The sequence below is a fragment of the Dromiciops gliroides genome, chromosome 6 (genome assembly GCF_019393635.1).
Source record: "Dromiciops gliroides isolate mDroGli1 chromosome 6, mDroGli1.pri, whole genome shotgun sequence".
In the NCBI taxonomy this organism is placed as follows: Eukaryota; Metazoa; Chordata; class Mammalia; order Microbiotheria; family Microbiotheriidae; genus Dromiciops; species Dromiciops gliroides.
Genome location: NC_057866.1, coordinates 279,785,879 through 279,804,471, shown reverse-complemented (window position 1 = coordinate 279,804,471; position 18,593 = coordinate 279,785,879). Strand labels below are relative to the sequence as shown.

The following is an 18,593-nucleotide window of genomic DNA, read 5'->3' as shown; positions in this document are numbered from 1 at the left end:
GAGTAGTCTAAGGGGAAAACAAAAGAGGGTATTCAAAGAAAGGCTTTCAGGATAGAGAACCATTGAAAAGCATGCCAGTGAAAGCACAATTCAAAATCAGAATATATAACATAAAGAGCAGAGTGAGAAATAAAATGCAATCTATCCCATAGAATGCTGGGAGAGAAGAAACAGGATTGATGTTTTAGTGCCAAGAATGTCATGATTTGTCTTTGCATTTTGAGTACCCATATTATGCTGTGTGCACAAGAGGAGCTTAAAATGGTTGCTGGATTGCACTGAATTATATAAATACAAAGAATATTGTTTGTGAACTTCCAGGGCTTAGTGTCCTTTACACTGAGTCACATCAGCAAAGGAAATTAAAGAATCAAGCTTTGGTCACACAAACAATACATATATTGTATCTTTTTCGATACATTGTAGGCTTATGGATGTCACTTGGAGTACATATGTTGGGGAGGGAGGGGATTCACAAATGAATATACTTGTTCCCTGAGGGAAAAAAAATCTGTTTAAAGATACAGTGAACAAGTCAAATTGGATCTCAATGGGATTGAGTTATAGGAGCTTGATCATATTGATAGTTAATTTCACAGCACCAATTTAGTATTTGGTATTATAAATCAGCAAGCATCTATTGAGTCCACCTATTATATGACAAGAACTATGCTTGGCCCTGGGGAAACACCATTAAAAACAAAGATACATTTACTCAAGAACATATCCAACACTAAAGGGGCTAAAATACACACCAAGGAGGTATGTGCAGAGTACACAAGGTAATGTTGAGAGGGAGAGAGTGATCTTTCAGGGAGATTAGGAAAGGCCTAATATTGGGAGCAGCATTAGGTTGTACTCTGATGGAAACTTGGAATGTTATGTGGTAGAAGTGAGGGACCCCAGAACATTGTGGGTTGTGATACTTACCATGGAGCTTAAAGGGCACAACATGGAAATCATGCTGATTGTGGCCCCGAGCATGTTTCAACAGACATGGCAAGCTCAGTGGAGGATGGAGTGGTCAGCTTGGGACCTTCTGTTAAAATCACACCAGACCCATTATAGTCAAGCTCTCAGCTCAGGCTCATTGGTTGGGACAGAAACAATCATTCTCCAACTCCATTGACCTGGGCACTGTCTACATAACACCCCAAATCATGCAGGTACACCTGTCTGTGTGTGTAAAAAAAAAGATTTCCATCTGAGGATATTAAACTCTCTGTTACAAAGTGCCAGTACTTTAGTAAATAGAGCCATTATCTCTCCCTTTTCTCCGTGGGATTTGCATTCCTGTACTTGGGAGGCAAACTGAAGAATGCAGAACCTGTCCAAGAAGATGGTGGTCCAACTGCTATATCACAGAGCAATAAACCAATCTAAGGGATTTGAATACAGTGAGTTCTTACCTGTGGGACTTGACTACTCATGGCACTGAAGGGGGTTCCTGTTAGCATGTTCACATCTGAAAGCTACTTTTTTGGGGGTGAGGGAGAAAGTATGGCAGGAGAAACTTTTATCTCTTTATTGATTTATTTCTAGAATATAAACTCCTGAATATTAGGGATTTTCACTTTTAAACTTGTCTTCTCAGTATATAGGGCAATGTCTGGCACATAGTAGGTGCTTAATCAATATTTGTTGGTTGACTGTTGATTATTAAAAATTAAATATCTTCAGTGAAGAAAGAGGATGACTTTTTAAATCCCCAACATATTCTACCCTGATAAGATTGAAGAATTTGCTCACCAATGCACTTGGAAGAAGTTTTGTTTCTGGGATTAGCCTGGACCTCACATCCCCTTCTTTTTTGGTGATTCTTATCTCTGATTCCCCTCAGTCACACATTCCCATGTTTAGGACAGTCCCTGGGTGAGTTTAAGTAGATCTTTAATCAATGTTTATTGACTTACTAACTGACTGACATCTAATCCCTAACAATACAATAAAAGGGAAGCACCTCACTAAGAAATGGACTTTGTCCTATTGAAACTCATGAAATTTTCCTAGTGTATACTCTCACCTAATGGCAATTTAATGTAATTGAATGCAACATGGATTTTTGGTTTTTATTACCCACAACATGCAAGGTACCATGCTACAAGAAAACTACTGTACACATTGGAAGAGATAAGGAAAGTCATCCTTGTTATTAAAAAAACACACACAAAAAACCCCCAAACTAGCAAATGATTCTAACTACCTGTCAGAGAAAGGCATAGCTACAACCGCATACATACCTTTCGGGAATGGATTTCTTTCACATACAATGGAAGTAGAAATTCAGATATACCTTCAAGTCGGATTCCTTCCTTGGTGACTCTCAGATTCCCCATCCCATCCTATAAGCAATGAAATATATTTCACTTTTAGCGATGACTACAGAATGAATATCCATCAACATAATTGCATGATAGTTGAAAGAAAGCATGGAGCTCATATCATTCAGGGCAGGATTAAGGGAAAAGAACAAAATAGGTCATATTTTACATAGATGGAGAATTCCAGGGGGAAGTATACAGGATCAGAGGACCTGCGACATTTTGCAGTCTCCATCAAGGATACAGTTATGTGACAACAGAAAATTCAGGTAATGATAACTGCCACCCAATTAAATGAGGGGATTAAAAGAGTGTTAAATCTAAAACATAGACATAATCTTTTACTTAGGCAGCTATGTGGTAGGGTGCATATAACATTAGACCTGTAGTCAGGAGGACCTGAACTGAGATTCTGTCTCAAATATTTACTATCTGTGTAACCCTGGACAAGTCACTTAAACTCTGATTCTCAGTTTACTCATCTGTTAAACTAGAAACTTGGTAGTATCTAAGTTTCCTTCCAGGTATAAATCTATGATTCAGTGATCTTATGGGTATTGTGTAAAGGAATAATGAGAGAGAGAAAGAGAGCGAGAGCAAGAGTGGGAGAGTGAGAGCAAGAGCGAGAAGAAGAAGGAGGAGGAGGAAGAGGAAAAAGAAGAAGAGGGAGAAGAAGAGGAAGAGGAGGAGGAGAGAGGAGGAAAGACCAGAGGAGAGGAAAGGAAATAGATTTCAGGTAGGCAGACAAATTAGGAGGCTTGTGCAATTAGTTGTTGTTCAGTTTTTTGAGTCATGTTTGATTCTTCATGACAATATTTGAGGTATTCTTGGCAAAGATACTGAAGCGGTTTGCCATTTCCTTCTCCAGATCATTTTATAGATAAGGACACTGAGGCAAACAGAGTTAAGTGACTTGCCCAGGGTTACATAGCTAATACGTGTCTGAGGCTGGATTTGAACTTAGGTCTTCATGACTCCAGGCCCAGCACTCTCCACTGTGCCACATAGGTGCCCACATGCAATAGCCCAGACAAAAAAATAGTGAGGGCTTGAACTAGAGTCATAACTATTTGAGTAGAGAGAAGAGAATAGATAAAAAAATGCAACAGAGAGAAGATCACCAAGAGTTGGCAACAGACTAGGTATGTGGAGTGAGGGAGTGATGATTCAAGGATGAATCTGAACCTGTCAAAGCTGGATGATGGAAAGGATGGCAGTGCCCTTGACAAAGATGGGGAAACATAGAAAGACCCCTGCTTTGGGGAAAAATAGTTATATTTTAGACATATTGGGGTTGAGAATCCTATAGGACATCAAGTCCAAAATGGCCAATGTTGAAGATGCAGGACTGGAGCACCAGAGAAAGACTAGGATTGGCTAAAGAATACTGCAGTCATCTGCATAGAGATTGTAATTGAATCCATTAAGCCAATGATGGCTAAAGACAGAAAGTATGTCTGGAGTTCCATAAGATTGTGAGATGCAGAGAAGGGGAGAAAAGGAAACTCACAGCAACTGGTTTCTCCTTTCTCAGGCAAAGTACAAAGCAAGTTACTCTGCTGAGAGTCTGGAGAAAGTTTGCTGGGGGCCCTTGAGGAGAGAAGACAGAGTTTGCAATAGATGTAGTGGGGAATGAGAGAGGGTCTCACTTAGGAAGGTGGATCAGTTGGTATGTGGCTGAAATGTCTCCTCCCTGAGGGTTACCTTGGCAGACATATGACACCCAAGCAGTTTTCAGGCATCTGATTCCTCAAATGCCTTAACATGCCCCTCATCTTTGACCACTTCTGTCCTCCCCTCTCTCTCTGTCTCTGACACCACACTACACATAAAAATAACAGGTCACCTGACTACAGAACTGGGTGGTTTGCAAAGCACTCTCCCTGTGAGGGAGGGGATGGAACACGTGCCACTTTTCATCTTTTGCTGATGAGGGAACTCTGGCTCAGAGAGCAGAAAGGACATGCCTAGAGTTATCCAGCAGTTAAACTGAGAGACAGGAGATTAGATCATGAGTGTCTGGAAAACCCCAGAGAAGCAGAACAAAAGTGGATTTTGAACAAGAGTCTCTTGAGAAGGATGTGTTTAATGCTTACAAAATCCCAAATGTGATAATGTGGATATATATGTGCCAAATTATTCAGTGGATCCTGGACCTTTATAGGTCATTCTGGACAGTAGCTTAGCAGATCTTCCTAAATTAATGAATCCAAAACTGAGCTCTATACTTTGGAGGTTACCTGCCCAAGGCCCAGGCAAAGGAACCATTACCTCATTTATTCAGAGGGCACTTATGCCCTTCCTAATACAGCCTAAGATCCCATTAGGTTCCAAGACTGCTGCTCTCACTGCTGATTCAAAGTGAGCTTATGGGTCACTAAATGCCCTCGTGCCTGCCCTCCCCCCTCCACAAATGCTGTGAAGTTGCATCTCCCTCATTCTGGGTTTGTGAAGTGGCTTTTTTGAAACCAAAGACAAAAGTTTGCTTTTGGCCCAAGAGAATTTCATTTAGCTACCTTTTGATTATCATGACCTCAGGAGGATAATTGGTTCCTCTCTCCACCCTCGCAATTTGCACTCAGGGAGACTGTGAGCAAGAGAGGAGAATGAAGCCAGGTTGCAGACTCAGGTGTTCCAAGGTAGACAAAGAAGTAAGAGTTCACAGAATCATAGCTAGAGAGGTGAATGGGACAAGGTCATCTGGCCCCATACTCTCCTTTTGAGATGGGGTTATTTGAATTCCTGTTTGGTGTTTAGTTAACTTGGGCTTATTAGTTTTCTATAAATATCTATCCTTTTCACATATCATTTTTGGCTTCTAATCAGACAAAATGATTTCCAATAATTTCCTTCATTTCCTCTTCATCTTCTGTGGATTCTCCCTCTTTGTTCTTTAATTGGGGTATTTGGTTTTCTTTTATTTTTAAATCAAATTAGATAATGATTTGTTTTATTCTATTTTAATAATTATTTTAAAAAGAAGATTTTAGTTTTCTTTAGAAAACATTTTTATTTTCACTTTCTTTTATTTCTTCTTTGATTTGCAGAATTTCTCATTTTGTGTTTCATTAAATATTAAAGCTTGTTATATATATACACACACACATATCATATATATGTATATTTTCAGTTGCACATCCAATTAATTGATCTGTTCATTCTTTCTTTTGTTGTTGATGATGATGATTGGAAACATAGCATTTCTCCTCAGGATGATTTTGTCTGCATCTCAAAAGGTTTCATATATTGTTTCACTATTGTCATTTTCCATAATACAATTCCCTAATGCTTTTATTATTTGTTCTTTCCCCATTAGATTTAAAAAACATATTAAGGATTGTAAAATCATCATCATATGAATACTGCTTTACACAAAGCAGGCCAGAACAAGGGAATTCTATCAGGAATTACAACTACTACAGACAGTTTGTCCCATTTAATAAGCATTCAGTTTGAATGTACCAACATTGCCCTAATTGTGTACCCTCTGACCTTTCTCATCTCTCCTGAGAATTTTCAAATGTTTAATTGACTCCTTTGCCTTTCCTATTTTTGCAACCTTTTCACTAACTCTCCAAAAGCCCTTCCTTATAGCCAAAATAAATTCAAGAAAAATGAATTTCTGTTGTAGTGATTGTGCCTGGAAAAGTATATGTCACTCTGAACTAATAGTCCATCATCTCTCCACTGAGAAGTGGATACCATGCTTCATCATCAGTTATCTGGGACTGTGGCCATTGCCCCAGTCAGAGTTCCTAAGGTTTTCAAAGTTGTTTTCCTTTACAACATTTGGGCCATTGTTCATGTAAATAGTTCCCCTGGTTCTGCTCACTTCATTCTGCATCAATTCATACAAACATTCTCAGGTTTCTCTGAATTCATCTGTTCCATCAATTGTGGCACAATAACCATTGCATGCATGTACCATAATTTGTTCAGCCATTCCACAATTGATAAGCACTCCTTTAAATCTAATTCTTTCATGCAACAAAAAATGATGCTACAAATATGTGGTTTTTTGGGGGGGGCAACGGGGGTTAAGTGACTTGCCCAGGGTCACATAGCAAGTCAGTGTCAAGTTTCTGAGGCTGGATTTGAACTCAGGTACTCCTGAATCCACAGCCGGTGCTTTATCCACTGCGCCACCTAGCCACCCTACAAATATGTCTTATGAATATGAGTCCCTTCTCACTTTCTTTGTATTAAATATGCCTAGTAATTGTTTCTCTGGGTCAAAGAGTATGCGTGCTTTAGTGGATTCCCATTACCTCCAGGACCAAATATAAATGTCTCTTGCATTTAAAGCCTTTTATAAACTGGTCTCCTCTTATCTCTCCAAACTTCTTATACTTTACTATACTTCATTTTCTCTATGATTCAATGGGCCAGCTTGATGTTTCTCACACACTTCATTTCCTGATTCCACATATTTTCACTAGGCTGCTCTCCATGCCTCTGATGCTCCCCACCCCTTGCTTCTGTCTCCTAGTTTTCTGACTTCTTTTAATACTCATCTTAAATCCCAATTTCTACATGAAGCATTTCCCAGAACCCCCTCCTACCCCACTGTTTACTCTCTGACATTACTGTTTAGATTATATATGTCTTGTATGTACATGTGCATAGTTGTGTACATGGTATCACCCCCATGTGAGATCCTAGAAGGTAGAGACTAGGTTTTTTACTTTATTTAAATCACCAGTGCTTATTCCAGTGCCTGGCTCATGGTAAGCACTTAAAAATGCTTGTTGACTGACTGATTTGGGGGCATACTTCCAATTTTCTTTGTACAATGGTTGTACAAAGTCCCAGCTCCACCAACAGCACATTAGTCTTCCTGTCTTTCAGCATACTTCTCCCCTAACAGTTATCATTTTCTTTTGTACTTTTTATGGGCATGGGGCAGAACATCAGAGTTTTTAAATTTGCATTTATTTATAGAATTTTATATAATCGTTGATAGCTTGAAATTCTTTGCCCTTGATAACTGCCTGTTCTCAAATGAACATGTCCAAACCCAAACTTCTTATCTTTCCCTCACATCTTCCCCCTTTTCCAAACTTCCCTTATCCATATCAAAAAGGCTAACATCCTTTTCCCCTTGTTCATAACCTGGACTTTTCATCTCCCTCACTTCACATGTCCAGTCAGTTGCTATATCTTACTGATTTTTACCTTTACAACATCCCTCTTCTAACTCCCATCTAATTCTCTCACACAGAGATCACCCTGGTCTGAACTTTATTCCTCTTTCTTAGATCATTGTAACAGCCCCTTGTCTCAAATTTCTCCCCATTGCAATCTATCTTATACACTACTGCCAAAGTAATTTTCCTTAACCAGGAATCTGACCATATTGCACCACTACTCAATAAACTCTAGTATCCCCTGTTGCTTTTAGGATAATGTAGAAACTTCTCTGTTTAGATTTTAAAGCCCTCCATGACCTGTTTGCATTCTATCTTTCGTCCTCATCAGGTGTCATTCCCCCTACCACACTCTATCATTCAGACAAACTCATTTTCTCTCATCCTTCACATGATACTCCATCTTCAATTTCTGTACCTTTGCACTCCCCTTTCCCCATGCCTATAATTTAGTCCTTATTAGTATCTCTCAGTCCCTTAAAGACTCAGGTCAAGTTCTACATTCTACATGAAGCCTTTTCCTAATCCCTCTTCCTGCCAAACCCCTCTGTCTCAAATTACCTGGTACAAAACTATGTTGTGTTAATTTAGATTTATTCTTTCTATATTTCTATATTTACTAGTTTCTTCCCTGTAAAGGAAGTTTCTTGTAAGTAGATATTGTTTCATTCTTTGAGCTTTTCTCCCCAAGGCTTAGCACTTAATAAATATGTGTTTTGTTGATTGATGGATACATAACCTTTAACTGTTTATCAGGAAAGAGAGTACCAACATTAGATATTTTTTAAATACCAGACAAGTTAGCTGCACAGCTCCCCTGCCCTTGCATCAAGTCTCCTCCTTTCTAATTCTTATTACACTGATTTTGTTTATGCTCAATCTTTTCAATTCTATGTAATTAAGATTGTTCCCTTTATCTTCTCTCTATCCATTGTCTTCTAGTCAAGAATTCTTCCCTATCCATAGTGACAAAAGAGATGACCTTCTATTTTCCTCTAAGGGGAAAGATAATGAGTTCAAATTTTTTATTTTATGACCATTTCTATTTAGGACATGTATCCATTTTGCACTTATATATGGTGCAAGATGTTGATGTATTCCTCATTTACACCAAACTTATTTCTAATTTTCCCAGTAGTTTTTCCTCGAATACTGAGTTTCTACCCCATGTGTTGGTGACTTTGTGTTTATCAAACACTTTGCTACCATGTTCCATTGCTTCAGGATCTTATGCATGTAATATATTTATCAACATTTCTATTTAGAGAGTACCAAAATGTTTTGATCACTATTGCTTTTTATTATTGAGAAGAACTAATTCTTCTTCCTTCCAACTTTAATTTTTTAAAAATATTTTTCTTTGTGATTCTTGACCTTTATTTCCTTGAGGTAAATTTTGTTGTAATTTTATCTACATCTATATTTTTTATTTTTTTTATCTATATCTGTTTTTGGTAGTTTTGTTGGTGAGATACTGAATTTGCATGAAAGTCTGATGATATTTTTGTTTTATTTTATAGGCTGCCTCTTTAGTGGTTATTAATTGTTTCAATTAACTTTCTTTGGATGAATCTCTAGTATTCTTTTTTTTTTTTGTGGGGCACACAGCTAGTGAGTTTCAAGTGTCTGAGGCTGGATCTGAACTCAGGCACTCCTAAATCCAGGGCCGGTGCTTTATCTACTGCACTACCCAGTTGCCCCTCTAGTATTCTTTAAATCCAGGCTTCCCAAATTTTTTTCCACTTGCGATACGTTTTTGCCCAAGAAAATTTTGTGTGACCCCAGGTATATAGGTATATAAAACAGGTATGCATAAACTTTTACTGCTGCCAAATTTTTCATGACCCCCCACATTCAGTTACATGACCCATATGGGGTTGTGACCCACAGTTTAAGAAATTTTGCTTTAAATAAATCATAATAGCATCTTCAGAAAAATGATAATTTTGTTTCTTATTTCATTATGCTTATTCCATCATTTTTTAAACTTTATTGCTATATTTATTATTTCTAGAATTATATTAAATAATGGTAATGACAATAAACATCTTTATTTTGCTTCTGATCTTATTGAGAAGTTCTCTACAATTTCTCCATTATAGATGATGCTTACTTCTAGTTTTAGATAAACAACTGTTTGCCATGCTAAATAAAGGTCCATTTGCATCTATTTTTTTCAGTTTTTAATATAAACATTTGTGAAGGATTAATGTTAATTGTACCTTGAGTGTTTGAGAGAATTTACTGACCTATCTACTGATTGCCACTTGCTTCTGGTCATCTTTTTGTGTAGATCTGGATTAAATGGAGAATTTAATCCTATGTGTTTTGAGGTTTCCTTATTATTGTTCTTCTGGGGTTATTTTCATGCATTTTCTGGAGTGGGACTACTGAACTTCTCTTCAATCTTTCTTTTTTTCTTCTTCAATCTTTCTTGATGGAATCTTAACTAGCAGTCTATTCTACATATTCTTTAAGATTATATGATTTGGGGGGCAGCTAGGTGGCACAGTGGATAAAGTACCTGCCCTGAATTCAGGAGGACCTGAGTTCAAATTCGACCTCAGACCCTTGACACTTACTAGCTGTGTGACCCTGGGCAAGTCATTTAACCCTCATTGCCCCACAAAAACAAAATAAACAAAAACAAACACACACATACACACCCACACACACAAAGACTATATGATTTTATCTCAATTTATGGCTGAATTCTTTCTGAAAATTTCATTTATCAGTTTTCATTTTTGTTGTTCAATATTTCTACTTGTGAAAATTTGTTTGTGAGGTTTTTTTAATGCCCTAGAACAGCCAGTTGCTATAAATGTGCTATTAAATTCAGAGAAATATGTATACTCTTTTCAATTCCAATTCAGTGATCACCAGAGAGCTAGTATATATATGTTTTCTAAAGTTTTATTTAGGTTCTTACTGTGGTAAAGATATATATCAGAAGTTTTAGCTGAATCATTTGAGAGACTGCACATGCTACTGAAGTGGCTTTTGAAGGACCTCCTTTTTTAGGGAGGAGAACGCAAGGAACTTCCGGTATGCGGACTTAAAAGTGAGGGCGGGAATGGAAGTTGGCATTCTCTGGCTGCTAAACTTAGCTGTGGCAGCGCGTGTGGGTGAGAGGAGTTGAGAAACATGTAGTTAGTGTTAGGCTTTGGGTGTGCTGGTTCTCAGCCTGGTGGGCAGTTTGGGATTTGGTGAGTTTTATAAAGGAAAATAGACTAAGTTTAGATCTAAGGTCATTCATCTGTATTTCTACTTCCCTATTTCCCTAATTGGTATCACCTTTTGTTGTCTAATTAATTCCCAAGCAATAAAAACTAATCCCTCACAGATTAAAGCTCAGAGGCTTCTTTTTCGTAGTGGTCTGAGATATACATATATATATGGGAAAAGTTAAAAGGGGGGGGGTTTAATGCTCCGTATATCCAATTTTGAATCTCACATTACCTTTGTTCTTATTTATTATGTTAGATTTATCTAGGTCTGAAAGGAACCACATTGTTGTCCCCAACTATTTTATTTTTATTCACTATTTCTTCCTGTGGCTTAATTAGCTTTTCCTTTAAGTATATAGGTGTTATACAATTGTACAAAGCAATAACATTGACATTATTAAATTATTTATAGTGCCATTAAGAATACTGTAGTTTCTCTGCCCATTTCCTTTGATGATTGCTTTGTCTATGATCGTAATTGTTAATTTTATTTTGTTGGATTCACCTGAAGCTTAATAAATACTAGTTTAGATATTCATTTCTTTCCAGAAAATTATTTTAAGTTTTATGTACCTTTATGTTTCAACTATATTTTGTATAAATATGACCAAAGGAGATAACTATGCAAGTGCTTTATAAGCCTTAAAGCTCTATCAAATGATAGTTATGAATATTATTAAGTAATATAGTCAGATCCTGCACTGTGATCCATTTTGCTATCCTCCATTTAATGGGTGAATCTTCCATTCATATTGATTGTTATCAGTGATATTTGCATTTTAAAAATTTCCATCATATCCTAAGTGCCGAGAAGTCCTCTCCTGGTTCAAGGGCAACCAACTGGTTGAGAGGAAGGAGCATGCACACCAGAAGAAGAAATTGGGGTGCATATTTCACTTCTGTCAGGCACCTGTTGTTCTTGTGGCAGGGAGCAGTTATGGGGACAAGTGCTGGTCAACCCCATCCCTGGATTTACTGCTAAAGAGATAAATTAAAATAGCCCTCCTAGCAAGGGACCCCCTGGGTGCTAGGTCTTGAATTTCAGGCTTTGGTCCTTTCTCCTCTGGGACCTGAGGTTTTTGCCCCAAATGCTTTCATAAAAATCCTTGTTCTCAGTGGGTCCTGGAACTGAATCTTCCTCATTTGACTTTTCTTTCTTAACTTTCCCCTTCCACCCTAGACAAGGTAGACATTATCTGTATAGCCCTTCCTAATCCTGTGTATGCATGTCATGTCAGCAGTGTTTTGGTTTTTTTTATGGTTTCTTATGTAATATACACACATTGTTTCGACAAAGAATGATAGAATTAGAGCAAATTGTGTAAATTAGTAGAAAAAAATTTCATTCCATACCTATTAGGGAAAAGGTTGAGGCCTCCTTGCCCCACCTTATCTCTTTACAAAGAAAATGAAATGGATGGTTAGAAGAACAATAGATAGAGTGGTCTGAGCCTCTTCTTATGTAGCTGCTATCCACCTCTGTGGTGGAGACAGGCCCATGCTTGAATCCTTTATAGACTGGTGAAAACTTAGAGAGCTTGTGTTCCCCAATATAGCCTTTGAGAGACCAGAATCACCTCTGCCAAGAGGAGGCACTGGAAGAAGATTTTAGCTTAGCCTTCAGATGCTGACACAGCAGGTATTTGACCTCAGTGATGCCATTTGAATATAGATGATCTATTTCAGCATGTACCCTTATAAATTTAAATTTTATTTCTCTTTATGTTACATTCATTTCCCGAACTATCCTCTCTCTCTTCTCACTTTCTCAGAGTAATATCTCTCTCATAACAGAGAATAAAAATAAGGGGGAAAACCCCACAGTCCAACAAAATTAATACATCAGCTAGGTGTTTTATTTATGTTTAGAGTTCCATATCCATATTTCATCTAACTCTCAAAAGAAGGGAGAGGTATGTATTTCCACTGTTCCTCTTTAAGACCAAGTTTGGCTATTATATTGCAGCATTCATTCTCAGTTTTGTTATTATTCTTTCCATTTACATTGCTGTACTCATTTTGTATATTCTTTTAAAATTCTCTTTAGTTCACTATGTATCTATTCATACAAGTCTCCTTATATTTCTCTGTATTCTTTGTAATCATCATATCATTTGATAATATCCCCTTACATTAAAGGAACATAATTTACTTAGTCTTTCCCCATCAAATTTATTTCTGATTTTTTATTACTTTAAAAAAGCAGTTCTATGAACATTTTGATATTTATGGGACTCTCTACCCAACCCTCATGTATCTCCTTGGTTCCTAGGTCTCTCATTGGGATCTCTGTATCAGAGACTATGTACATGGAAACCATGGTCTTAGCATAATTCCAAATTGCTTTCAGAATGGTTAACTTAGTTTCATCAACAGCATAATAGTGTGTCTGTATCCCTGAAGCCCTTCCAATTTGGACTATTTCCCTTTTTTTTTTTTTTTTTTTTTTTTGCCAATTTGCAGGGTCTGAAATAAAATCTCAGAATTGTTTTGATTTGCATTTCTCTTATCACTAGTGATTTGAAGCACTGTTTCATATACTTGTTTGCTGAATTTTGGTGTATTTTTTATTATTTCTCTGTATTAGAGAACAAACCCACAATTTTTCCCAATTAAAAAATAAGACTGCTATTCTTATCCTATTTGATTTTGGTCATGAAAAGACTTTTCTTTTTTAAAAAGTCAATTTCATGGGGGCAGCTAGGTGTCACAGTGGATAAAGCACTGGCCCTTGATTCAGGAGAACCTGAGTTCAAATTTGGCCTCAGACACTTGACACTAGCCATGTGACCCTGGTCAAGTCACTTAACTTTCATTGCCCTGCAAAAAAGAAAAGTCAATTTTATTTTCTTTTTAATTTTCTTTTCCCTTCTTTCCTTACTCTACCTGTTTCAAAGGCGAGAAAAACAAAACCCCTTAAAATATGTATAGTCAATGCAAAGATATTTCAATTCCATGTGATAACTACAAATTTACTGAGAACTGACCCAGTCCCCCTACCCAGGCAGGTGAATTGCCTGGGGTCCACCAATCTTTGTCAGTTCCAGACTCTTGATTGACTTATGGACCTTCCCCCACCTTATTCCCTGGACTTTATGTTATTGTGTAAAAGGGTGCATCTACATTAAGTAGTTTCTATTTAGAGTTAAGTAGCATCTATACTAAACTCAGGAGCAGTTATATAGTTTCTTTTGTAAAAGGTCCATTTACATTAAGTAGTTAGTTTCTGTACATGACTCTGGAGCTGTCTTTTGGTTCCCTTTGTTCTGTTATCCCATAAAAACCCTGTCCTCAGTTCTCATCTTTGGGTATTTCTAGCTTCTTGCTTTGTGATACCACGAGCTATATTTCTTCTTCCCTGATTAAAGACCTTATTTTCTCTTATATTGTTTCCTTAATTTACAGGTTAATACATGTAATCGAATTATCTATTTCATTGTTTGTCATCCTCTTTTTTTTTCATTCCTTTTATAATGTGATTTCTGAATGTAGTACATCACCTGTGAGTGCTGAAATAAACAAAAGACATTTGGGCAGAACACATCTTAAAGTTTGCCAGTTTGGCAATGTCTTTGGACTTGGCCTTGATTAGTTCTGGAAAGTTGAAGTTAAAAGAAAATAATTTATCTACCATTGTGAGAGTCACAGGGAAGCACAAGGTTAGATTGGCATGTGAGAAGAGCACATCCTGGCACAGGGTGTGCCTCCATTCCCCTCTGTCCCACTGTGCATCAGGGTCCTTGCATACCTTTGTTGCAGGAGAGAGCAATCAGACTTGTGGGCTGTTTGAAAGATTACTAAAAGTTTAGAGTGAAAGTTGTGAAGACTAGACCTACACCAAACCCAGACAGCTCCTTCTTTCTCCCCCTATCTTCAATCTGGGTGATGGCACAACCTTTCATTAAGTGACCATCTCAGTCTGACTCTATCTCTTCCTATTTTGGGGGAGGGGGAAAATTAAATTGTGGAGAAACTGAATCTATCTATGCAGCCAGCAGTGTGAGCTGATTGCTACTTCCTATTCAAGCAGAATGACTCACCTGCCACCCCTCCACCTCTACCCAATTGCTCACTGCCTTGTCATTACTATCACAGTATTTTCTCATAGCAAACAAAAATCTAGGGACAATGAATCCTTTTTCTTGTATGATGAATGTTGTTACAATTATAGATTCAGTAAATAGTTTGACCCCTTTACAAGAACTGGAGATGCATGCCTACTTCAGCATGAGCTCAGCGGTAGTGGAGGAAGAAAGGACACTGGTCCTATATGGAAGTCCCACAAACGAGATCATATTATGATCATACACCTAGGAAAGCATGTTTCCAGTACATATCAATGGAAAACATATGCGCATTCACACGCGCGCGCGCACACACACTCACACACCCTAATAGATAAAAACAGATGTCGACTGAGCCTGAGCAGGACCTACTAGGTGTGTTCATACTCTAAGGAACTGGGGCTGACTCTCCTACAGCTTCCATGATATTCTGATCATGCTTTTATTGTGGTATATGGTGTGAGCAGTTTGTCTAAAACTAATTTCTTCCAGACTACTTTCCTGTTTTTGCAGCAATCATTGTCAACTAGAGAATCCTCCCATTACTTAATTATATCCTCAAGTTTTATTAAACGCAGAACTATTCATTGGAATTGTTTCTGATCCATCCGTATTCTGTTGAATGGATTTATTTTGTCTATTTCTTAACCAGTACTAAATGACTTTATAGTATAATTTGAAGTTTCATAGTGTGATTTTTCTTTCATTCCTAGTTTTACTCATTATTTCCCATGAGATCCTATACCAGTTGTTATTCCAAATGAATTTTATTACTTTTTTTGGTTGAAGTCTATGAAATATACCCATGGTAGCTTGGCTGGCATAACACTAAATCTATAAATTAATGTAGGTAAATGGTCAGTTTGTTATATCTGTTGAGCCTGATGGTGAGCACTGACAATTTAAGTCATTCTTTATTTCTTTAAGTAGTGTTTTACAATTGAATCCATATAGGTCTTGAGTATGTCTTGGTAGATTGACATTTTTTTAGTTCTTTTGAATGGGATTTCTCTTTGTATTATTCCTTGTGGATTTTGTTGTTCCCGTATAGAAATGCTATTGATTTTTGAAGGTTTATTTTGCATGTTACTGAAGTAATTTTATCAATTATTGCCTTTCCTTATTCTCTAGGAATTTTAAAGCAAACAATTATGTAATCAGTAAAGAAGGATAATTTTAGCTTTTTTGATCATACAAATTAATTTCTGTCTCTTGCCCTATTGTTATTGCTGACCATGTCCTATACTATTTTCCAGGCTTTTTTTTTTCCATTGTAAAGTGGTTATATTGAGTTGGAGAGGGTTATGGGACATCTAGATCCAGATGTCCAGGAGTTAGTGACATATGTCTACAGCTCAAGACAGAGGTGACAGTTGAATATGTAAATATGGGAGTCATCTTTATAGAGACAATAGTGGTCTTTACCAATTCCCAGTGGGTGAGATAAGAAAGAGAAAGAGATGGTGAGAGGACCCAATAGCAAGCTCTGAGATATGCTCAGGCCAAGGAAACAGCATATGAAAGAAAGACCAGAAGAGAGGTGAAGGCCTGGCAAAGCCAGAATAGATGGAAAGACTTGAGTAGGGGTTTTGAACCATTTTTGCATCATGATCCCCTTAGGTAGGATGGTGCTGCTGCTGCTGCTGCTACTGCTGCTGCTGCTGATAAGAAGAACTAGGCTTGCTATATCACCTGCTGTGTGCCATTCCCTGTGTTAAACACTTTACAAATATTATCTCATTCAATCCTTGCAACAACCCTGCGAAGCAGGTGATGTAAGGAAACAGAGGCAGAGGTAAAATGAGTTGCCCAAGGTCATGTCGTCAATAAGTCTCTGAGGTCAGATTTGAATTGAGGTCGTCCTGTTTTAAGACCCAGCAGTCCATGCACTGAACCCCCGGCTGCCTCTGTCTGGTGAAGTCTATTGGCCCAGTCTCAGAAGCAGGATTTTAATCATTGAAGGAAATGCTAAATTTCATTTGAGGTTACTTAAAATTAAGATGCATTTCCCACCATTTAAGTTCACACATCCCATGAAATCTATCCCCAGATTTATTCTTACAGACCCTTGAGATTCTGTGGACACCAATTTACCAATCTTAGCAACTAGACTTTCTGGTGGGCATGCAGGATAGGTTTGGGAGGTGTGAGCACACAGGTAGTTACAGAAGGTGGAGACAGAAGAGAAGAGGATGGGGTTGAGTGGCCATCCCCATGTGTGGCTGAAGTGCAGTAGAATGCCAGCAGAGATGTCAGCAAATAAAGTCCACAGGCACCAGGCTCAGGGTTGGTGTGGAGAGAAAACTACAATCCAATCACTGAACTCCTGGTGAAGGGAGCTCTAAGTGACCTGGGGCTGAGTGCCACCAGGCTTGCTTGTCAAAGGTGTAGATTTCGTGAACCTGGCAGCGAGTGCTAATGCATGGGGTGAATGAACAGGATCTGAGGAGAGCTCAACATTGGGGCTGAACTGAAGGGATTTAATGGAAATAAATGTAATGTTCTATGTTTGGTTAAAAAATTAAGGAAGAAAGTTGCAGTGCTAGGAGAGGCCTGACATAGCTATGGACAGGAAGATTCTTCATGTGAAAGAGGTCTAGCTAGATTGGAGCCAACAGGCTCAGTATGAGTCAGGTTATATGGAAGTGCAAACACTCTTGAATTTGCTGCTGAACTGATAGAAACAGGGTCCATTTGCCAGGGGTGGGGTAGAGGTAGGAAGTGAGAAGGAGTGGTTCCTCTGTGCTCTCTCCTGGGGGCCAGATAACTTCTGGAGCATTGTTTTGGGGTCTAGTCAGTGTTTTAGAAAAGATGTTGAGGGGCAGTTAGGTGGCACAGTGGATAAAGCACCAGCCCTAGATTCAGGAGTACCTGAGTTCAAATCTGACCTCAGACACTTGACACTTACTACCTGTGTGACCCTGAACAAGTCACTTAACCCTCAGCGCCCTGCAAAAAAAGAAAAGAAAAGAAAAGAAAAGAAAAAAGAAAAGATTTTGAGGGATTGGGACATTTCCAGAAGCTGGAGACCAAAATGGTCCAGGACTCCCATTCCATATCCTAAGAAATAGTCAGTCAACCAATACACATTTATTAAGCACCTGCTATGTACTAGGCACTGTGCTAAGCTCTGAGTCTACAACTACTAAAAAGAAAGACTGTCCCTTCTCCTAGGGAGTTTATAATCTAATGGATTATATAATTCATTGGTCTGAGGAATTGGGAGGATTAATTGGAGATAAGAAAAATCAGGGGAACATGATATCAGTTTCCAAGCCCTGGAAGCCCAATCCTATGGAAGTGGCTCTGGATTTGTTTTGCTGCATCTCAGAAGGGAAAATAGAGCCACGGATATAATTGTCATAGAGAAAGGTCTTTGAGTCATGCCAGGGGTTGGAAACTGAAATGAGATGATTTAGGACATAAGAGCTTCGTACCCTTTAAACATGTTTAATTGTTTTATTAATGTAGTACCCACTCTGGCACACATGGTAAGGCCTGTCTAGCCAGCCCCAAATATGGCAAAGGATTAAAAATAAGGAGCCTCCTACAACATGGAAGAACAAAGGCTAGCCATCCATCTGGAGTAAGCCTCCCTCATCGTCAGCTTTAAACTACTTTCAGAAAGCTCTGCAAAATATGTTCAGCATTAACAACAACAACAACAAAGAGAAAGAAAGAAAAAAGAAAAAGAAAACTGCTAAGTCAAAAGAAAATGTTTTAACCCCTCTTGGAAATGACTCAAGGCATTAACCCCACTTGTTCCCATGGTGGGTAAAGGGGTAGGGGGGAGCTTCTGATAGGCCCCTTCAGAAATTTTGCCTTGGTCTC

The 18,593-nt window shown here is 38.1% G+C and overlaps 1 protein-coding gene across 8 annotated transcripts in view; it reads right to left on the bottom strand.

The window, feature by feature from the left end:
- Positions 1–18,593, bottom strand: part of SGCZ (sarcoglycan zeta) — a 623,247-nt gene that overhangs the window by 74,768 nt on the left and 529,886 nt on the right. For 7 of the 8 annotated variants that reach the window (XM_043970999.1, XM_043970996.1, XM_043971002.1 and 4 more), the window contains one exon: positions 2,241–2,342. The exons of the other annotated variant lie outside the window; for it this stretch is intronic. In XM_043970999.1, coding sequence (XP_043826934.1) covers positions 2,241–2,342 — 102 coding nt within the window. The remainder of the gene's footprint in view (positions 1–2,240; positions 2,343–18,593) is intronic. 8 annotated transcript variants of the gene reach the window in all.